A 24,204-nucleotide genomic window follows, 5' to 3' on the forward strand; every position below is an offset into this window, starting at 1 on the left:
TGGTGTGCACTTCTTCTGGACGCTACATTTGGTATCATAAGTAAAACTTTGTGCATACTGCCGCTGCTTAATTGTGTGCGCATACTGCGCTGCTTGTGCATGTGCTCAGCCTGCTACGTCATCGGGAGGTACGTGCCACGATGTTTCCTGGCGACTTTGTCAAGATGGAACGGGAGGGAAAGGACATTGAGTTGGGACTTAAGGTGCCGGCAGCACTGCAGATGTCTGTGTGAATCCCGGATGTGAGGAGCTCGCCGCAAAGAGAGAGAGAGAGTCGGAGGGAGCTATAGAGGAAGCGTCTACAGGTGCAGCGCACGCTGCTTGGCATGGCGGAATTCCGCCCTCAATGAAGACTCCCAGGTTTGATGGCAAGGCGAACTGGGAGGCATTTCATCCCACTTCTGACACCAATTGTAGCGTCCAGAAGAAGTGCACACCAAGTCTGATGCTCTTTTTAAACTTTTATTGAGCAACCTATACTAACACAGCTCAACTTATCGCGTTCCTTCCACACGCACGTCTATCCTCACTCCTCATTTCCGCAACAGCAACGCTTAAAAAATCCTCCTTCTTCGCCAATCACCTTACAGGCGTGCTACGTTCACAACAAAGAGGATGCAGGATAAAGTGACAGAAATTGAAATTTTTGCATTGTATTATACATCAGGAAGTGTTGTGTAAGAATGTGTTAAAAATAAAACCATCAAAAGCCATCTGCTTTTGGATAAAGATAAGTTAGGTGAAATGAGAATATTATTATTATTATTATTTATCTTACGGTATATGAAAAATAATTTGAGCAAAATTTAATTGAAATATTGTCGTGTGGCCCTCCAGCAGTGCTCGGGTTGCTCATACGGCCCCCGGTAAAAATTAATTGCCCACCGCTGCCCTAGTCTATACACTACTGCCATCTAACATCTTGGAATTGCAACTGCATGCATAGTCTACTATAAAACAGTACAGTACTTGCAAATGAGGCACACAAGTGTAAAAAAAATAACAGCTCAGATGATAAATGTTTAAAAAAGTAGATTTTTTTTAAACAACTGACAACACATTTGACACACACAAAAGTACGGAACATTGTTACTGTTGACTACCGGTATCGAGTCACAGGTACCTACAAAAATGAATTTAAAAAAATGTGTGGGCCTGATTGATTAGTAATAAAAAAATAATTTATTGTAACAATCAAAATGGTCATACCAAAGACTATAAAAATAGGACCCATTACCTCCCTGCTTGGCAGTCAGCATCAAGGGTTGGAATTGGGGGTTTAATCACCAAAATGATTCCCGGGCGCGGCCACCGCTGCTGCTCACTGCTCCCCTCACCTCCCAGGGGGTGAGGGTGATGGGTCAAATGCAGAGGATAATCTCATCACACCTATTGTGTGTGTGACAATCATTGATACTTTAACTTTTTAACTTTTTTAACTTGATGCGTGTTTACTGTTGAGAGGCAGCCATCAAAAACCTGTCCTCAAGTCCCTCCTCCTTTGTAACCCGCTGCCAGTTAACCCCTCTGTCTCTCCTTTACGTGGTTAACCCTTTCCTCTCCTTGATACCCTTCCCTACCTGTTTCTTCCTCTTCTGCCTCTCCAGGTCTGACGACAGCGACTCCTCGCTCTCCGAGGTGCTCAGGTAGACCAACTGTGTCCTTCACTCTTTGTCCGTGTCTTCTGCTAGTTGTTGTCAGTTCACCATTACGTCTTCCTGTCTGCTGTGGTCATCGGTGCCCGCCTCCTCACCGCTCGTTCTTCCCCGCCTGGGTGCTGGAGGGCGCTATTGTGGCGCATGTATTAACCACAAGTGTGTTCCTATTCACGCCAATGTGGGATTCAGTTTTTTTTGTGTTGCTGCTGGTATGCAGGACCCAAATTTCATTTAAAAAGAAATGGACCTTTATTCAAATATACACTTAAAAACATGTTGGATGTGACAATGTGCCAAGAAAAGACTTGGAAGTTAAAAGTTACTGATCAGGTTTCTAGGAACAACTGCAGGATTGTTAAAGAACATACATAACATGGAAACTTTGCGGTCGATTACCTCTGATTTGTTCATATTTCAAACATGTTCCCACAGGAAATGCAGTGACAGAATAAGAAGTCACTGTTCCTGCGTAAAAACGTTTATCGCATTTTCCGGACTATAGAACGCACCTATATATAAGCTGCACCCACAAAATTTTAGTAGACAAAAATATTTTTCCATATATTAGCCGCACCGAACTATAATCTGCAGATATATACATTGTGAAATGAGTTATTGACACAGAAACATTTTGTAAATATTTATTTATAAAAATGTTTCCAAACGGTGTCTGTAACACAGCAGTAAAACGGCTGATCAAACAAAACAGAAGTCATTGTCATGGACCCACTAGCTGCGGAAGCTAGCTCTCCAATCAGTTAAACAGACTCAATAAATCCACAGTGACGTTTTGGTGAATTTATGAAACTGAAGCAAAACAAAAAGAATGCTGTTGTAAGTTAATAATACTAACGCAGACACTCGTAAAAAGTGTGAGCATATTAGCTAATGTTAACGTCGCTTGCTTCATTACATTACGATAGCATGTACACATGTGCATGAAAACACTCCTACAAACATCACACACATGAAGGTTTAGTAAGTATGAATTGTTTTAGTTATATTGTAAACCTTGACAAACGTTGCTTGGAGTGATGAATGAAGAATCCATACAAGTGGGGTGGTATAGCTCGGTTGGTAGAGCGGCCGTGCCAGCAACTTGAGGGTTGCAGGTTCGATCCCCGCTTCCGCCATCCTAGTCACTGCCGTTGTGTCCTTGGGCAAGACACGTTACCCACCTGCTCCCAGTGCCACCCACACTGGTTTGAATGTAACTTAGATATTGGGTTTTACTATGTAAAGCGCTTTGAGTCACTTGAGAAAAAGCGCTATATAAATGTAATTCACTTCACTTCACTTTATGGATGAATAGAAGACGGAACGGCACTTGTACACCTGGTTCAAAGCTTTAAATACCAGGAATCACCTGCAGAGATGGTACCGTAGCACAAACAATAGCAAACTCTTTGAGTGCCTTTGCATGTGTTTTATGAAAACTATTTGCTTTATGGCCGTCGGCAAAGAAAAAATCATAAATTAGCCCCACTGTAGCATAGGAAAAAAAGTAGCGGCTTATAGTCCGGAATTTTGGGTAAGCACTTCTCATCTTTACAGGTGTAAGCAGCGCTTCCACACTTTTAAATATCATGCAAAAAATATAAGAGATATTAACGATAGGCCGTAAAAACAATAAAACATGTTAACTTTTATGCATCCATCCATTTTCTACCACTTGTCCCTTTCAGGGTCGCGGGGGCCGCTGGAGCCTATCTCAGCTGCATTCGGGCTTTTATGACGCTTTAAAAACAAGTTCATTGCCTTGCATAAATACAGCTCTATCAAGTATAGCAGTAGTGGTAGTGACCGTGTGGCTAAGTAGCATAAGAGTCCCCGCCCCCTCTTGAAATGAACGAGCACAGCGTCTTGCAATGTTAATTAGAGTGTAAACGCTATTTTCCAGTGTACATTTTGTTCTTAATTATTTGTTGCTAAATGGGACCTATAATGATTTTAATCTTCATTTAACACACTTACTTGTGGTCTCGAGCAGTGGTTCCTAATCTTTTTTAATTTAGGACCCAACTTTTCCAGTAAAAAGGGGCCCCAGGGCCCACTCAAATATTAACACGCAAAAATAAATGTACATACGATTGTTGTGCTAAAATAAATCAACTAAATTAATAATGAATGTGTCTTAACTAAATTGTCAATTGAATTAAAGTGCAAATGAAAATACAGCTTCACCACTTAAGTCATAATTTTTTCACTTAAGAAACTTCTCTAAGACGTTAGCTCCAGACTTCTTCCGTTTGTTTGATTTTGTCATTCCTGCCACAAGTGGTGGGAAAGTGTCATGCAACTGAGTACCGCTGTGGCCCATATGGACCACAGCTGAGAATGCCCTCAAGGGGGCGCTCGCGACCTAACAATGGCCCTATGGTTAGGAAACCTTGGTCCAGATAATATGTATTGGATATGCTTTGGTGAAAATTTTGCGTACAATTTTGCTACACTTTCGCTTTTAAAACCCACTTTTTACGAATGTCTACAAGCTGTTTGTCTGTGGACCCCTCTCCAAAAGTACCAGAATGTATCTTCTGAATAATACACTGCTAAATATATATCTTGAAGACGAATGTCACCGTTATTTATTTTTCCAGACCCGGTTCAAAATAACCTTCATAAACATCTCTAAATATATCTTTATAGTCATTGCACTTAAAAAGTACAACAGAATTACATTTTCAGTACTAGCCCATCCAAGAACAGACATACAGTTACAGGGTGGACAGAACAGGAACACTGATCGGGTCCCCACATGGCGGCGCCCCTTTAAAAAGGTGGGAAAAATGCTAAAGCTGGGAAGACGAGGATAAAAAAAGCAAGTCCCAAACTAAACTCCTGGGGGTGTGGGGTTAGTTAGAGACCCGGAAAAAAACAACCTCTGAGGAAGGCAACAATTGTAGGCGAAACCGTCAAGTACGGAAACAAACACACAGGTCTGGCTATCAAAATAACAAAATGCATGAGAAGCTGCCGCCACCAGGGGGGGCTGCTCCGTTTTCCGTCCTCCGTGGATGCGTTTATAAGCGTGCAGAGTACCTATATTCCGGACCTTGGTGCTCTCGTAAAACCCGATAACAGGGCCAGTACCCTTGCGGCGTACCCCAGGGATTTATACTTCTTTACATCAATGATATTTGTTAAGTTACAAAGGTTAATACTATTTATTAGGTTCAAGAGTGAACACACAGAGGCTAATACAAATAAAGGAATTAATAAACTAAAGAGATAGTTTAACAAAAACAGAGGCATCCAAAACTGTCTGCAACCTCACGCCCAAATGCATGGAATTTATGATTTGGTGCTTCGACATTGTTTAACATGAGTTTCCAACATCGTAACAACATTTCCAAGTCAGAAAAAACAACATTCTTCATAGGTCCCCTTTAATGTACGCATAATGTTAACTGAGCAGCCAGGACAGACTGCTTTTTGATGCTATGCTGTCGCTATATCACAAAATGTCCCACTTCCAGTTCTATGGTCATAATTACTAGGGCCGTGAATCTTTGGGCACCACACGATTAGATTTCGAATTGATTCTTGAATCAGAACGATTCTTGATTCAAATCCAATACTTTTTTTAATAACATTGGGTGCCAGTTCTACAAATAACTACATTCCTCCATAAAATAGATAAACAGCCCTCGTAAATTTCTACATTACTTAAAAGAAAACTGGTTTTGTTGAATACAATTCTGCCCAAAAATTTAATAAAGTCAAATACAAATAAGGCAACAAGAGAAGTACCCAACACTTCTCTTTTTTAGAAAAGAAGAAGAAGAAGAAACCTGTACAGCAGATATGATCATCTACATCAACAACAGTGGCTGTACAGGACAGATTGGCAAAAAAATAATAATTTAAAATCGATTAGAAATCGTTAGAAATAAGAATTGCGATTTATCTGAAAAACGTTTTTTTTTACACCGCTAATAATCACATGTTCCAAGTTGCCGTCACTGATGTGTGGTAGCATCTGAAGAAAAAACACCAAAATATCAACGAAAAAGCAAAAAGCGCTTCGATGCTGACCGAGGAGCATATGAGGTCTCACTGGTCCTTTTGCAGAACATTTTTGTGCACTTTATATTGAACATGAAGTGGTACAACCTGAAGGACATTTCACCCTGATCTTCGACTGCATTGGCCTTTTATTGTTGTGACACAATACTATAAATGTTGTGTGCTGGTAAAAAAAACAACCGTAAAATGTGACTCTCAACTCCTTTTTAAACTCTATTTAAAGCCCCAGAAGACCGCATTTCCCATGAGGACTAGCTCACATAGCTTTAAACGGACATGATAATACCACAATAATTCAGTATTAGTGATCTTTCCACAGTAGGAACCAACATATTTTACTCAAACTTTATATTTGCGGTTTGCAGTCATTGCATTATTTTTTCTTCATACATTTATTTTGAGTTTGTTGCGTGGCTGCTCGTATCCGTGTAGAACTGGAAACTCTCAAGCTGGTGGCTTGCTACCACGCAAATTTCCGATAGCTAACATTAGCAATATCATCCCTCCTCATCTTTGAGCTCACGCCAGCGAGTGAAAGCCGGGCCAATGTTGATCCTTGACTGTCCCTTTATCTGAGTAGCCTCCCTTTTTCCTATTTTTGTCTCCCCAGACAAAAAATTTAGTTTATTTGGTTGCTTTGCAGCTTCTGCCATGAAAGCAGTAATTGCACATAAACATTCTTCTTCGTCTTTATGTTTTCTGGCGGCACATATGCGTTCGCATCGACTTCCAAATTTTGAAAAAGGGAGTGGCGTATGCCGTAAAGCAAGTTAGCACATTTATAGTTTCAAAGTCGCTAAGTGCCAGTGAGAGTGATACAGACCCCCTCAAGCCATGACAGAGGTGTCATTCAACTAGTTGTAAGTCCATGTATCATCCCAAAAGTTTGAAAGTATTTGATGAAGGTTTGGAAGTTACTTAGTGCTGCTTTAACCTTGTTTGGGAAGGCTAGTCAAAACCCCAAAAATAACCAACTTCCTGTTTACTTTGAAAGACAAACGAAGACAAAAAATTTTTTTTTTCTCGATTCCTGTGTGTTGCGAAGTAATCCGCAAACACACACACACGTTTGACAGTGGCACTATTGTCGGTTTCTCAGTTTGATACCGAGAACACACACTGATCTGCCTCCACAATTCTCATTAGTCTGCTGCCTCCCCCATGCTCAGCACGGCTACATCCATTAGCAACTCTTACATACTTCATAACACCGCACACTGTGACATCTTTCATGTTGATGGAGTATCAACACTTTCTGACGTTTTTGTCAGTACCATGTGCGAAGAAGCAGGATTAGTTCAGTACCATAAAATCTGGGCTATAGAGCGCACCCAAGTACAGAATGAGCTGCATCAGTCTGATTTTTGTACACATTTTATTTTGTACATACATTGGCCGCGGGTGTACACATTGAAACATTAAATATTTATACAGGCGCTTGCCAAATTTAACAAAAGACAGTGCCTGTAACACCGTATAAATCATTGAGTGATATCTTCGTAACCGCGGAAGTCGTCTCCTTCGGAACGCGGAAATCCGGTCCGCCGGGGCCCATTTGGGGTGATTTCCGTTCCGTGCGGCGGCATTTTTCTTTTTTTAAAGGCTGCATCGTGTGTATTTTGTAATTTCTTCACAGTGATGAGGGTGAGTCCAAAATGCGCTAAATGGTTGACTGAATATTTGTGCGTTTGATTTAATGTGGACAATTTCATTGGTCCATCGTGACCTGTTTGGCAATTTCATTGGTCGAATGTGACGAGGCAAAAATGTTTGGACACATCTGACGCTTGTGAATACAGAAAAAAAGAATAGATTAATCGGAGCATTTTATAAAGCGCAGGGTTCAAAGCGTAAGAAAAAAAGTAGCAGTTTATGTAGTCTGGAAATTGCGGTGAAATTCTAAATTGAAATAATAAAAATGGAAAGAAAGGTTAAAAAAAAAAAAGTAAATCTAAACAATATGTTAATGAAGTGAGGAATTTCTCATTTGATGGGAATGAGCTCACTGTAACCATGACAACATACAATTGAAATGTTCTCTTCCTGTAGTGATTACCTCTTTTATTTTCTTAAAAAAGGACATACTGTACATAATCCCAGCAGGCACAAGACATTGATACAATGTTGATTTGACATACATGTCCTTTAAAACTAATGTAGAAACACTGTTGCAAAATATTTGTATTTGTACATTGAGACAACGTTGATGTCTAATGTTGGATCCACGTTGTTTGTTGGGAAATTACCAAATTTCAATGGTCAAATCAACGTCACAAACTGACATTGATTAAACGTCAAAAAACATGTTGTTTCAACGTTGTATTTGTGTTGTAGAATATTGGTTGGGAAATGAACAAAATTCAATGGTCAAATCAACGTCACAACCTGGCATTGAATAAACGTCGTCAAAAAGCATGTTGTTTCAATGTTGTATTTGTGTTGTAGAATATTGGTTGGGAAATGACCAAATTTCAATGGTCAATTCAACGTCAGAACCCAACATTGATCAACGTCGTCAAAATGCATGTTGTTCCAACGTTATGTTTGAGTTGCACAACATCAAGACCTAATTTGACAAGTTCTCAACTTTGTTTCAATGTCTCGTGCCTGGCTGTTCTCTACCTTTATTCGCTACCACATCCAAATGGCGCTTTACATCTTTTTTTTTCTAAGTATCAATCTTTCAAAGACGTTTTTGAGGCCATCTATGTGCTTACTCACTGTGTGCACATGTTGTACGACTGCACTTGCATGTGTTCTAAACTTACAAGTAGTAGAAATTGATTGCATGTTTAATTTTTAAGTTGCAGGCTGCTGTTGAGTTGAGGTTTTTTTTTTTTACTTTTGTTTGTGTCTTAATTCTTTTATGTGGTGGTTTTTGACACTTTTTATTTGATTCAATGTTGCAATACAAAGCCAGGTTTGGCTGCACTTGTATTTGTGTGTGCTTTGATGCTGCCTCATTTACAAATTTTGCTCAATTGTGTGACATTACAGTGGGGGTGTCCAAACTCTTTGACTGGGGGCAACATTGGGCTTAAAGAAATTGGCCCGACTGCACGCAAAGGTTGATTTGTCTTTTTCTGCACCGTGATTAGGGAAGGTTGTTTGTGTTGGGTCATATAAGTAAATGCTGTACTTCAATGACCTAAAGATAAGATTAATGGTATAGTTACTTTCATTGGCCACCAGAGGGCGACAAAGTGGCCGCAACTGTATATTTATATATGATATGGATACACCGCTCCCGGTCAAATTGTTTATTGAACTCGTGGCAAATTGAAGACACTTTTGGGCCGCAGTTTGGACACCCCTGTATTACAGTACATGTTAGCTCCTCACATGCTATTTTACATGAAATATATCCGGCGGGGCACTAAGCACTTATGTAGGAAAAAGGTCTTTTTGATACCGGTTTCTCTTCCCACTCCCGTATTATAGATCACACAGATATTGATTTGTAACATTATTTTCCTAATCGTTTGTTAGTCTGCTTGTTCCTTGGAAGATTACATAAAGCTCAATCATAAGTCCCTCATCGGCTAATAAAATGGGTTTATGCAAGCCAAGCCCACTATGCTCCTTGAATGGTGACCTTGGGACTGACCGTGATGTGCCCCTGTACTCCCCAAATAGCTATATAAGGGCTGACTCATGGTTCTGTATTCAATATAAAACACTTGTAAGAAAGGGAAACAGAGTTCTGTACCATTAAAGTTCCACTTCTGCTTTCACGCACAGACCCTCCTCACACTTCTGTTATTAGGTTGCCCACCAGAGACCAATTTTCCCACAATCCTCCCCAACCCCCGCACTCGCTTCATTTCTTCCTCGTTCCCGTCTCACTTTGCTGACCGCTCGCCAGTTGTTTGGCGCTGCAGACTGCCAGCAGGACCTTGATGGCGGCGGGGGGAGGGTTGTTCATGTATAGGAGCGTGCAACACTTGTGCAGGCATGTAGTGTTTATGACGGCATGTTTGAAAAAGAGGAAGTGCCTTCTTTTTGGCCTTGTGGCGACACTCGGGAGGCAGCGGAGTTATGAAGGCACACTCGCTGGCCACAACATTTGCAGCGGTAATAATTTTTTGGCGCTTCCATAAACACGTTAATGGATTGCTCATTTTTAATTACAGTTGTGCTGCAGAAGAGCATGATACTGAGGACTATCTCTGGATATGTTTCCAAATTCGAAAAACTTCTCGGTACAATGCAGATTAACACTGATTAACAGATAGTGTGCCTAACATTGTGGCTGGTGAGTGTAATCACAGCGCTTCACTTGTTCCACATTTTATGTTACAGCCTCATTCTAAAATGGAAGACATTCATTTTTTCACCTCAAAATTCTACACACAATCTCATAATGACAATGTGAGAAGGTTGTTTTTTTAAGTTTGCACATGTATAAAAAATACAAAATAAGAAATCGCATTCACATAAGAGGCAGCACGGTGGGGTTTGTGTGTGCGCCTCACAATACGAAGGTCCTGGGATGGATTCTGGGCTCTGGATCTTTCTGTGTGGAGTTTGCATGTTCTACCCGTGACTGCATGGGTTCCCGCCGGCTACTCCGGTTTCCTCCCACCTCCAAAGACATGCATCTGGGGATAGGTTGATTGGCAACACTAAATTGGCCCTAGTGTGTGAATGTGAGTGTGAATGTTGTCTGTCTATCTGTGTTGGCCCTGTGATAAGGTGGCAACTTGTCTAGGGTGTACCCCGCCTTCCGCCTGAATGGAGCTGAGATAGGCTCCAGCACCCCCTGCGACCCCGAAAGGGACAAGCGGTAGAAAAATGGATGGATGGACATGTACATAAGTATTCACAGCCGTTGCTCAATACTTTGTTGATGCACCTTTGGCAGCAATTACAGCCTCAAGTCTTTTTGAATACAATGGCACAAGCTTGGCACACATATTTTTGGGCAGTTTGGCCCATTCCTCTTTGCCGCACCTCACAAGCTCCATCAGGTTGGATGGGAAGCATTGGTTTTCATCCAGGTTGTCTCTGTACATTGCTGCATTCATCTTAGTCTAGTCAGGGAGGTGACCAAGAATCCAATGGTCACTCTGTCAGACCTACAGCATTCCTCTGGGGAGAGAGGAGAACCTTTCAGAAGAACAACCATCTCTGCAGCAATCCACCAATCAGGCCTGTATGGTAAAGTGGCCAGACAGAAGCCATTTGTTAGTAAAAAGTTTGCCAAAATGCACCTGAAAGACTCTCAGACCATGAGAAACACAATTCTCTGGTCTGATGAGACCCAGATTGAAGTCTTTGGCGTGAATGTTTGGACTAAACCAAGCATCGCTCATCCACCAGGCCAATACCATCCCTACAGTGAAACATGGTGGTGGCAGCATCATGCTCTGGGGATGGTTTTCAGTGACAGGAGCTGGAAGGCTAGTCAGGATAGAGGTAAAAATGAATGCACCAATGTACAGAGATATCCTGGATGAAAACCAATGTTCCCATCCAACCTGATGGAGCTTGAGAGATGCTGCAAAGAGAAATGGGCCAAACTGCCCAAAGATAGGTGTGCCAAGCTTGTGGCATCTGATTAAAAAATAAATGAGGGTGTAATTGCTGCCAAAGGTGCATCAACAAAGTATTGAGCAAACGGTCTGAATACTTATGTACATGTGATTTTTTTTTTTAGTTTTTAATTTAATACATTTGCCAAAAGTAAAAAAAAAAAAATGTTCACATTGTCATTATGGGGTATGGTTTGTAGATTTTTGAGGCAAACAATGAATTGATTCCATTTTGGAATGAGGCTGTGACAACAGAATGTGGAAAAAGTGAAGCGCGGTGAACACTTTCCGGATGCACCGTATGCTGTGCCATGTTTTTATTTCTAAAGTGCATGTACGCTCGTGGTTGTGCTTCCATCCGTCATCGTGCACTCTGTGTTTGCCTCGAAGGAAGTAACACAGGGAATTATTTTTCAGGGGTGTGATCAATCCCATTGGAGGTGTCAAGGGGGGTCGGACAGCACCCCTGCAGTGCATGTCTGTAGCCGAGGGCCACTCCAAGCCGGTGCTGTGTGTGGACGCCACAGATGAGCTGCTGTTCACTGGATCTAAAGGTACTTCACCAATACGCTGTCTGAAAGTCACTTGACTTTGTTTCTCTGAGGTTTGATGCGACTTTAATGCGCTGATATCTTTGCTCCAGATCGCACATGTAAGATGTGGAACCTGGGTACTGGTCAGGAGATCGTCACGCTCAAAGGGCACCCTAACAATGTGGTTTCGGTCAAATACTGTCCCTCCTCTGGTCTGGTCTTCTCCGTCTCCACGTCCTACATCAAAGTGTGGGACATACGAGATGCGACCAAGTGTGTCCGAACGCTCACGTAAGTACCACCCCTCGGCCACACCGAGATGACGAGTGCCAGAGTAAGGCTGCACAGATAATCGACAGTGAAGTTTTAATCCATGCGATCACCGCAAGAGACAGAGTTTTTAGAAATTAGAAGAAAAAAAATGATGATCACAAAGCCAAATGTTGTTAATATTTCAGCTTCCAATTGAATGGGAAATATGAGCCCATCAACACGGACGAACGATGCTGTGATCACCTAATGGCAATAAACAAAAAAAAACTTGAAAAAATACACTTTAGGATGTTCAATATTTAAGTTAAACTTCTGCTTACAGAAATGAAAGTTCATTTTATTTTTTTGTTTATTTATTTATGATAAAGTTATTTCCCTTCCAGTTACAATACCGATTACAATGGTGAACAATTCTACAGTAATGAGAATTCAAAGATTATATCCTTTTAAATGGTTACTTGCATCATAATTATTTATTATGATTACATCACACTGTAAACACTGTACAGTTTAAATCGGTTATTTATTCAGTTTAAGAGCATGATGTAGACCAGGATTCTAAAACTGCGGTTGTGGTACACGGGCTCCATCTAGTGGTACGCCAAAGAATCACTTACCGTATTTCCTTGAATTTAGAGGGCACCGTGGAATAAGCCAAACCCACTAAATTTTAGAAGAAAAAATAGTTTTCATATATTATTCGCACCGGACTATAAGCCGCAGATACTGTATATACGTTGTGAAATGAGTTGTTTACACAGAACGTTTTTGTAAATGTTCATTACATACCTTAATTGTTTCCAAACATTGTCTGTAAGCCGGCAGAACAGAAGTCATCGTTATGGACCCACTAGCTGCGCAAGCTAGCTCTCCAATCAGTAAACAGACTCCATAACTCCACGGTGACATTTTGGTGAATTTACGAAACTGGAACAATCGTAAGTTAATAATACTAACACAGACACTTGTAGACCTGTTAGTATATTGGCTAATGCTAACAACTATAGGTCTTTTTACATTACGTACACATATGCATTAAAAAACACTCTACAGACATCACACATGGGACGGTTTAGTAAGTAAGAATTGTTTTCGTTATATTGTAAAACTTTCAAACAATGCTTGGAGTGATGATTAAAGAATCCATACGAGTAGTAACGCTATGGACGGCTAGAACACCAACCTGCATGCCGGTTGCAAAAAAAACAAACAAAAAAACCCTCAATAACGTCAAAGACCGTTCTGCTGTTATTAAATGGTTGGAGGTGTGGACGCGCAGGTTTTGCTTGCCTCCTTAGAGTCGAACAAGCAGGACTTACAGCTAGCCATCGTGCTAAATAGAGTCTGGAGACACTTTTGTCCGTCGTTACATTTTAACTCTATATTTTAGTATTGTGTAATTTAAAATACGGGTGAAACTTGAACGTTTCAATCAATCAGTGAAAGATTATTTATATTGCCCTTAATCACAGGTGCCTTTAAGGGCTGCACAAACCGCAATGACCGTACTGGTCTAAACCCACATCCTGGGTTTAGGTGCTATCAATCCAAATTATTCATGACAATGTGAGAGTCCAGTCCATTGGGGGCAAGCAGAGGACTGTAAATCATTGAGGAGTGGTCCACCCCGAGTCACGACTTAGAACAGCTAGCGCGTCCTCCAAACGGGTATTTCTCCATAGATTATCCTTGGCCACCTGGTAGGCTCTCTCTTACAGGAGAGGGTGCAAAAAAGACAAGCGGCAGGTCAACTGGTCTGAAACAGAGTACATTTAAAAGCTAGAGTATACAGATGAGTTTTAAGGTGGGACTTCAATGTTTCTACTGATGTGGCATCTGAAACTGTTACCGGTAGAGCATTCCGGAGTACTGGAGCCAGAATAAAAAATGCTCTGAAGCCTGCAGCCTTTTTTTGGGCTCTGGGAATCACTAATAAGCCGGTGTTCTTGGAAGGTAGATTTCTGGATGAACGTAGGGCACAATACAATCAGCAAGATAAGATGGTGCTAAACCGTTAAGTATTTTATACCTAAGTAATAAAACCTTAAAGTCACATCTTCAGTGCCTTGAGAGCCGGTACAGGTGAGCCAGAATAGGTATATATATATATAGGTACATATGTATATAGGTATATAAAGGTATATACAGTATAGAAGTAATCAGGCCTCAAATTTTTACTTTTTAAGGTCAAGGCAAGTGTTGCCTTAAAGGAGGGCTCATATTTTAGGGCACCAAGACAAGTTGGAAGGGCACCTGTCAAGTTTGGGTCCTTGGCGTGGTTTGTTCTCCCAGAAGGCAACGGAAAATTGGCACGCGCGAGACGTGAATTTAAATACATGTTTATTTAAATTAATCAAAAAGGTGCAAACAAAAGGCGCTCACAGCGGAGGTAACAAACTTGGCTATACAAAACAAAAGACTTGCACAAGGGCACAAAAACTATTAAACAAAAACTTACTTGGCATGAGAAGAGGGGCATAAAAAAGAGCAGCATGGATCATAAGCATGAGGGTGAACAGAGTGGCAGGAGTGTGAATGTGATGTCCCCAGAAAGACCAACAGAAAATTAAAAGCTTAAATAGTGACATGATCAGTGAAAACAGGTGCATGACTAAACGTGAAACAGGTGCGTGACATGACGATGTGAACCAGGTGAAACTAATGGTTGCTATGGTGACAAATAAAAGTGCACAAAAAGTCCAAAAACAAAACCGAACATGACTAAAACAAAACATAATCACAGACATGACAGAGCCCCCCCCCCCTTACGGACAGATCCCAGATGTCCAAAACAAACAAAACAAGGCAGGATTGAGAGTCATGGGAGGGCGGGAGGGGGACATGGCGGTGGGTCGCCAGACCCTGTGTCCCCGTATCCACCGAGGCAGAGTTAGGTGGCGGTGACGCGTAGAGCGCCGCTGTACCAGACGAGGTGGGCGACCTGGGAATGGCCACGAATCGAGGAGGTCGGCGAACCTGGCGTGGCGGACGCCCATGGACTGGCCACATCCATGGCCGACGAGGAGGTGGATGCGTCGTCATCGTGGCAGACGTGGAAACAGCAGATGAAGCAGGTGGCGAAGCTTGGCGTGGAACGTCGGGCGGCGAAGCTTGGCGTGGCGCGTCGGGCGGCGAAGCTTGGCGTGGCGCGTCGGGCGGCGAAGCTTGGCGTGGCGGGTCTTGGTCTTGGCGAGCGTCTTGGTCTTGGCAAGCGTCTTGGTCTTGGTCTTGGCGAGGGTCTTGGCGAGGGTCTTGGTCTTGGCTTGGGGGGTCGGCGTGGGGGATCTTGGTCTTGGCTTGGGGGGTCTTGGTCTTGGTCTTGGCTTGGGGGGTCTTGGTCTTGGTCTTGGCTAGCGTCTTGGTCTTGGCGAGGGTCTTGGCGAGGGTCTTGGCGAGGGTCTTGGTCTTGGTGAGGAGCTGGTACCGGAGCTTGGCGGCGTGGAGCTGGTACCGGAGCTTGGCGGCGTGGAGCTGGTACCGGAGCTTGGCAGCGTGGAGCTGGTACCGGAGCTTGGCAGCGTGGAGCTGGTACCGGAGCTGGGAGCTGGTACCGGAGCTTGGCAGCGTGGAGCTGGTACCGGAGCTTGGCGTCGTGGAGCTGGTACCGGAGCTTGGCGTCGTGGAGCTGGTACCGGAGCTTGGCAGCGTGGAGCTGGTACCGGAGCTTGGCGTGGTGCAGCATGGCATGTTGCTAGCTTTGGAGCTAGCCGTGGTGCAGGTGGAGGTGGCCTAGCTGTGGTTTGCGGTTTAGCAGGGCGAAAGACCGGTGGTGGTGGCCGAACCGGAGGTTGCGGCTTAGCAGGCCGGAAGACTGGTGGAGGCGGCCGTGCCGGAGGCTGTGGCTTGGCAGACCGAAGAACTGGTGGTGGCGGTCGTGCTTGAGGCTGTGGCATGGCATGACGAAGAGCGACCCCACCTGAACAGTTCCAAGCCCTAGCCCCCCCCTCAAGGAGCGGATCCCAGACGCGCTCCCCGCGTTCTGGAACTGTCTTTTGGGGTGGGTGGAGGGAGGTCAGGAGGGGGGCAGAATCCTCCCCTTTTAATTGTCCAACAAGTATGTTATTCTTCCCCACCTGGGATTGAGTGGGGGAGAAACAAATGTTTGTGACTTGGGCGTGGCTTGAGTCCTGGGGGGCGGGGGATCGAAAGAAAAAGAGTTGAAAAAAATTCCTGGTCTATGCCGTCATCAGGGCGAAGCTGGGCTGCCTGCTGCTTGCTTCCGCCCGGAGGGGGAGGAGCTTGCGGGAGTGAGGCGTCCTCTCTGCTTGCGGAAGTCCGTCTTGGGCGACACTTCCGCGGCTGGGGCGACGTGCCAACGTCGTCCTCGGACCAAATGGAGCACAATGGCACCAGTCTTCCATCTGGCCCCCACATCAGGTCTCTGTGCTCCATGGAGGAGTAGCGCAGCGTTTCCTCCTCCATCGCGCGCAGGACCGCCCAAGAAGCCTCGTCAAAAACGTCCAATTTTCTTGCGGGAAAACTTTTATGCTGGCGACATACTGTCAAGTTTGGGTCCTTGGCGTGGTTTGTTCTCCCAGAAGGCAACGGAAAATTGGCGCGCGCGAGACGTGAATTTAAATACATGTTTATTTAAATTAATCAAAAAGGTGCAAACAAAAGGCGCTCACAGCCGAGGTAACAAACGTGGCTATACAAAACAAAAGACTTGCACAAGGGCACAAAAACTATTAGACAAAAACTTACTTGGCATGAGAAGAGGGGCATAAAAAAGAGCAGCATGGATCGTAAAGCATGAGGGTGGACAGAGTGGCAGGAGTGTGAATGTGATGTCGCCAGAAAGACCAACAGAAAATGAAAAGCTTAAATCGTGACATGATCAGTGAAAACAGGTGCGTGACTCTAAACATGAAACAGGTGCGTGACATGACGATGTGAACCAGGTGAAACTAATGGTTGCTATGGTGACAAATAAAAGTGCACAAAAAGTCCAAAAACAAAACCGAACATGACTAAAACAAAACATAATCACAGACATGACAGCACCAAGGCAAACATTTATTTTATTTCGAGGCAGGTGCTCCAAAGCATGCATGCATATACACACACACATACATATATACACATAAACAGTTTTTGTATTCATTATTAATATCAACTTGTCAGCTTTTTGTCATTACATGATGCCTTTATCTCTTTTTACATTTTGATAGAGGGAGATATATATTTTTGATTGTGTATTTTTTTTTTTTAAGTTATGTACATGTAGATGCTGCATCGGGACAGATCCATTAAAGTTTTGAGCCGAAATATGTTGTATAGGAATTAACTATAAACAATAACACATTAACAAAATGCTGTGTCACATGAATGGTTTTTGAAGTAATACCTTTGTGACATGAAAAAAACAGAAGTAAACACAAAGTAAAAAAGTAAACACCATGTTTTTTTACATTACCGGTGTAATGTAAAAAAACATTGTGTTTGCTTTTTGATATCAATATTAAACTCATAGCAGTTTGGCTAATGAAGATGAAGTCTAAAAATAAGCTTTGTTCTTCTCCAACAACACCTCCTTGTGGTTCAGTGCAACAGTTTCGCCAACAAAAATAAAGAGAAGTGACACCTCTCACATCGAATACACAATCTTCACAGCCTCCGTTCAATTCGATGAGATGACAAAACATTTGGCTAGTATTGATGTTATTTGAACACTGATACAGTTTACAGTTAAATTAAAGGACGAGTGATCATCCCAGTAAACAAACTAAAGTCTTTAATAAGAAGTTGTGACAACGTTCACGACACATCACCTGCTGCATGTTTCCTCACCTCATTAACAGCTGATGGACGCTGTATTGAGAAAATAAAAGCAACATCAAATAGTTTTCTCCTTCGCTGTATACTTTTAGTGTGGGGACAAGTGCGTCTGTCTCCGATATTGTCCACACCTGTCGCCATCTAAACACAGCAGTGCGCTCTTAAACTCACGCCGGGAAGCGAGGGAAAATGACGTTTAACCAACTTGGCTCCGTTTACTCGGAGGGGAAATCTCCGGAGCAAAGTCCGTGGAGTCAGTCCGCCATGATTATCAAGCCTAACGACGCTTGTGCGCATGCGCCTGACTTTGTGTTGCCAAAAATGCATTAATAAATGACGAGTTTTTGGTAATTAAAAAATTAGACGGTATCACTAACCCTCTAGAATTTTAATGCGAATTATCATTATACCATTTATTGTTACATCCCTTCTATTAACAAGTAAAAAGTCAAGGGCGGTCACGGCATGTTCTTGCCGCAGATGCTGGTCAATTTTTTAAGCCATTACGGCAAATGACGAGGGCGGTCGCGGCACGTGCCGTGGTTGCCGTGGTTAAATATGAGCCCTGTGTAATATGAGCCAACTTTCTTGTTCTAGTCAAAAGTCTAGCAGCAGCATCTTGTACCAACTGTAATCTTTTATTGCTGAACATGGGAAGACCCGAAAATAATATGTTACGAGACAAGATTTTAGCAGTATTATGGAGAAGAAAGAAGGCTGTTTAGAAACATTCTTAATGTGCAGCTCAAACGAGAGAATTAGGTCGAAAACAATACCGAGATGCTTCACCGAGTCGCTTTGTACGATTGTTTTATTGTATAAAGTTTATTAATTTATATATTTTATAAAAATACTTTGTTTTTAAATGATAATCCAAACTGGTATATACGTGTGTCATTTATTTTGCTCTGATGTTTGTTGTTCAAGTCCTCCTTGATTATTCTGCACAGCAACAAAAATACAGAACATTTTCACACAAATTCACAATAATCATTAATAGAAGTGAACCTTTTCAAATAACATGCAAATGCACACAAAAAACAGCAATAACTAATGTTGGTATATTGATGCACACATTTACAATAACACATTAATAGGACATCATTAAGTAAACTTTTTGCGGTCTAAAAAAGTACAAATTAAAGATGTAAGGCTTTACTTCCTACGTTGATAAAAATTCCGGGCACGAAGACGTATGGGGCTCTCCCTCAGGGTAAAGAGAGGGGCAAAGATCACGGAGGTTGCCCAACATTACGATAGTCGAGGTCTTGTATTTTAACACAAATGTAGATCACTATTGTCACCCCAGCTTGACATGTCTGCTTTTAGCTGTTTTAAATGAATAAATGAAGCTATATATACATTATAAAGTAGCTATTTCCGCTCTGCATAGCGCCGCCATGTTGAAAATAATTTTCAGATATGAGCGTGGGATATGAAAGAACTCGGAAGTGTACACGGATGCAACCTTTCTGCTAATGGGAAAAAAGGTCGGTCGGACAGCCTTCGTGCACCGCGATGACGTCAGTACCCCACAAATGCGCACTGCAAAGTATGCTAGTGTTTAATTTCATTAAGACACGCCTCCAGGTGACTACAATGTGGCGTATTGGTCAGATTTAGGGCCCTGTAAGGTTGGCTGTCATTAGCATAAAAGTGAAACACCGTATTTACCTACTCAGTGGCCTAATGGTTACAGTGTTCGCCCTGAGATCGGTAGGTTGTGAGTTCAAACCCCGGCCGAGTCATACCAAAGACTATAAAAATGGTAACCCATTACCTCTCTGCTTGGCACTCAGCATCAAGGGTTGGAATTGGGGGTTAAATCACCAAAAATGATTCCCGGGTGCGGCAACCGCTGCTGCCCACTGCTCACCTCACCTCCCAGGGGGTGATCAAGGGTGATAGGTCAATGCAGAGAATAATTTCGCCACACCTAGTGTGTGTGTGACAATCATTGATACTTTAACTTTAACTTTATTTGCAAATGATGCTGCTTGCAGGCCAAGCACCGAACCCTGTGATGTAACTTTAACATACTCCGAGGTCACGTTGTTATGGGAGACTCACTGTATCCTTTCAGTGAGATAGGAGTTCAATCAAGAAAAGGCTAAGTCTGACATACCGACATGTGATTTGATACCTTCTAATAGAATGTTATGACCAACGGTATCAAAAGCCCGATGAGATCAAGTAGCAACAACACGGATGACGCATCGCCATCCCTAGTTAGCAATATATCATTAGTCATTTTGCGAGGGCCGTCTCAGTAGAGTGATTTGCCCTGGACCCCGACTGGAAGAGTTCAAATAGTTTGTTAAGACGGCAAGTACTCATTTAACTGCTGTGCAACACATTTCTCTAGGATTTTGGAGATAAACGGGAGGGGCAGATTAGCAGGAGGTTAGAATCGAGGTTACATTTTTTAAGCAGAGGATGAATAACCGCTGTTTTGAATGCTCGTGGAAAGTGATAAGTTAATATTTAGCACTAATGGTCCTAATATTACAAACAGCTCCTTGAGGAGTTTCCCAGTGTCATGTTTGTTTTAATATCGTGCAAAGGTTCGTTTATTCCAGCAGTTAAATTTACGAGGTGAAACTAATATATGACATACGCTCATAACATGCAACTCAAGATATTTCAAGCATTCTTTTGACACAATTTTGATGATTATGCCTGATGATTATGACTGTAAGCCATGATCATCAAAAATATAACAAATACATACACTTGACTTTTCTCTCTTTGTATTACATATTAGTTTCACATTTGAAGTTGAATCGCTGACGTGAATGATTTTTTGCACGATTTTCAAAGTTTGAAACGTTCACGATTCGGTCAAGCGGGGGTTGTCCAACATGGTACGTGGCCGTTTTTTATGGCCCTGAAAAAATCAAAGCCATACAATTTCTATAAATAGAGTTAAAAGCATTATGTAATGAGAACATGATGAAATGTTTGTAGTTCCATCCATCCATTTTCTACCGCGTGTCCCTTTTGGGGTTTGCGGGGGGTGCTAGAGCCTATCTCAGCTGCATTCAGGCGGAAGGCGGGGTACACCCTGGACAAGTCGCCACCTCCTCGCAGGGCCAACACAGATAGACAGACAACATTCACTTATAATGAAAAAATAACCAAGATTTGTTTTTAAATAAACATGTATGTACTTTTATTCAGCATTTTAATTTGACTGTTTCATTACAAATCACATGATGATTAATTAGAAAAAAGCTTTGATTCATATCCTGTTGTTCTAATTAATCGCTTTAAGAGTATAACTAATAACAATTGATCAGATCTGGAGCGCAGCGTGCCCGGAAGTTTATAATACGCGGACAAAGTTTCCGCACGGCTGCTGTGAGCGAAGATGTTTTTTAAAAATAAATTTAATGTACTGTATTTTACAGACTATAGAGCATCGGTATATAAGCCACCCACTAATTTTTTAGAAGAAAAAAATATTTTCCCATACATTATCCGCAGATGTATGTATGAAAGATTTAGTAATTTTTTATTTTTTTACATACCTTACTTGTTTCCAAATGGTGTCTGTAACACGGCAGTAAAACAGCTGATCAAACTAAACAGAAGTCATCGTCATGGACCCGCTAGCTGTGGAAGCTAGCTTTCCAATCTGCTCAATAATTCCACGTGACATTTTGGTGAATTTACGAAACTGAAACAAATGGAAAAAAGAATGCCATTGAAAGTTAATAACACTAACACAGACTCTTGTAAACGTGTTAACATATTCACTAATGCTAACGACGCTAGCTTGATTACATTACGATAGCACGTACAAATATGCATGAAAACATTCCTACAGACATCACACATGGGATGGTTTAGTACATGGGTGTCAAACTCTGGCCCGCGGGCCAAATTTGGCCCTTGAGGGCCAAGTGAAGTATTACATCAAATTAACACTAGAGCTGGCCCGCCAATTATATTCAGCGGCGGTGCCGCGGTAACACAGCATTCACCCTAATTCTCATACTTGCCAAACCTCCTGGGAGACTCTCAAATTTCAGTTCCCCCCCAACCCCGCCCACCTCAACCGACGCACGGAGAGGGGGGGGGGGGGGGGGGGGGGGTTGGTGGTAGCAGGGGTGTATATTGCAGCCCGGAAGAGTTAGGGCTGCACGGGATTCTGGGTATTTGTTTTGTTGTGTTTATGTTGTGTTACGGTGCGGATGTGCTCCCGAAATGTGTTTGTCATTTTTGTTTGGTGTGGATTCACAGTGTGGCGCATATTTCTAAGAGTGTTAAAGTTATTTATACGGGCACCGTCAGTGTAACCTGTATCGCTGTTGGCCAATTATGCATTGCATTTACGTGTGTGTGTGTGTGTGTGTGTGTGCGTGCGTGCATGCTGAAGTCGCACATATTTTGTGATCGGGCCGGCACGTTGTTGGAATTGATGAAAAGCGGACGTGACGACAGCTCGTGGAGGACTATAAATGCAGTGCCTGTAAAGCACGCCCCTAAGACTGTGGTCCGGGTGGACTACGAGGTATAATGACTGTTAAACAACTTTGTTCGATAATGAAAGATGCCTCAGCTCAAAGCCTGAGCCCCGACATTAATGAACTAGCATCCAAGTAAAGATGCCAGGTATCTGGCTCGGGCACATCAGATTAGATCAGTGTGTTGCAAACTGAGCAGTTTAAAGTCCTGAATGGTTGGTTTATTCATTGTTATTTTATTTTCAAATTTATTAGCCTGTGGAAAAAGTTAATGTTGATATTTACCTCAGAAGGCTGCAAATAGAAAAGAGGCATTCATTTTTTATTTGAATTGTATTTGATATGCCATTGATATTTTTTAATTATTATTATTGTTATTATTTGAAACTCGATTTTGCATGTCACTATAAAGTTATACAAGCCTTGCTTGTTCAATATTCAATGCAACACTTGTTTGGGTCCCTATTAAAAGGTTAATTTGTTCAACCTTGGCCCGCGGCTTTGTTGAGTTTAAAATTTTGGCCCACTCTGTATTTGAGTTTGACACCCCTGGTTTAGTAAGTATGAATTGTTTTAGTTATGTTGTAAAGCTTACAAACATTGCTCGGAGTGATGAATTGTCACACCTGGGTGAAGTCTTGTCTGGGTTTTGTCTGGTTTCATGTTGTCTTGTCATTTCCTGTTTTATTTTGAAAGGTTAACTCTCCCTCTCGTTTCAGGTCACTTGCCCTTCCTCCTGTTTCACTGGTCTGTCTCTCCTGATTGTGTCCACCTGTGTCATCCACCCTCATGTGTATAAATGGCTCGTCTTCCTTCTGTCCTGTGCCAGAGTGTTATCGTATGTTTTGTGCGAACCGCCAGCGGTCCATGTTCACAGTCATTGCCACGTTCTTTGTACCCTTTTTGTCAGGTAAGATTAGTTGTTTAGAATTGCCTTCCTTGGAGCGCCTTTTGTTGTTTTTGCATATTGTTCTCTTTGCAACCTTTTACCCTCCGCAGCTGGAGCGTTTTGAGTTCATTGAGATTTTGTTAGTTTAGAGATTAGGTAAGCTCGGCTTTTGGTAGCCTGTTAAGTTTCTTCCCTTTTTGACCCTTTCCCTTGTTTATAATAAATATTTGTTGTCAAACTCCTGCATCTGTGTCCATACTGGCCAGAGTGTACTGTCAAGACCGGAACAGGACTCTGGACACAGATGCAGGAGTTTGACAACAAATATTTATTATAAACAAGGGAAAGGGTCAAAAAGGGAAGAAACTTAACAGGCTACCAAAAGCCGAGCTTACCTAATCTCTAAACTAACAAAATCTCAATGAACTCAAAACGCTCCAGCTGCGGAGGGAAAAAGGTTGCAAAGAGAACAATATGCAAAAACAACAAAAGGCGCTCCAAGGGAAGCAATTCTAAACAACTAATCTTACCTGACAAAAAGGGTACAAAGAATGTGGCAATGACTGTGAACATGGACCGCTGGAGGTTCGCACAAAACATACGATAACACTCTGGCACAGGACAGAAGGAAGACGAGCCATTTATACACATGAGGGTGGATGACACAGGTGGACACAATCAGGCAATCAGGAGAGACAGACCAGTGAAACAGGAGGAAGGGCAAGTGACCTGAAACGAGAGGGAGAGTTAACCTTTCAAAATAAAACAGGAAATGACAAGACAACATGAAACCAGACAAAACCCAGACAAGACTTCACCCAGGTGTGACATGAATGAAGAATCCTTTCGAGCAGAAACATTAAGGACGGTTATACTTCCACTTCAAATCACAAAACAGGAAGTAGATTTTCAACCTGCAGCACCCGCAATAAGCGAACTCGTCTGAAAGATGGCGCCATAGCACAAACAATAACGCAGTTTTTCAGTGTCTGTCGGTAATTTCTGAAAACTATTTGTTGAATACAAAACATTATGGTCGTT

At 42.3% G+C, this 24,204-nt stretch overlaps 1 protein-coding gene across 1 annotated transcript in view; it reads left to right on the forward strand.

Moving 5' to 3' along the window:
* The window catches only part of kif21b (kinesin family member 21B), a 403,877-nt gene that overhangs the window by 289,406 nt on the left and 90,267 nt on the right, over window positions 1–24,204 (forward strand). The window contains exons 27-29 of the mRNA XM_062054694.1: window positions 1,608–1,646; window positions 11,639–11,775; window positions 11,865–12,045. Coding sequence (XP_061910678.1) covers window positions 1,608–1,646; window positions 11,639–11,775; window positions 11,865–12,045 — 357 coding nt within the window. The remainder of the gene's footprint in view (window positions 1–1,607; window positions 1,647–11,638; window positions 11,776–11,864; window positions 12,046–24,204) is intronic.

This window comes from Entelurus aequoreus, linkage group LG01, assembly GCF_033978785.1.
Source record: "Entelurus aequoreus isolate RoL-2023_Sb linkage group LG01, RoL_Eaeq_v1.1, whole genome shotgun sequence".
NCBI lineage: Eukaryota > Metazoa > Chordata > Actinopteri > Syngnathiformes > Syngnathidae > Entelurus > Entelurus aequoreus.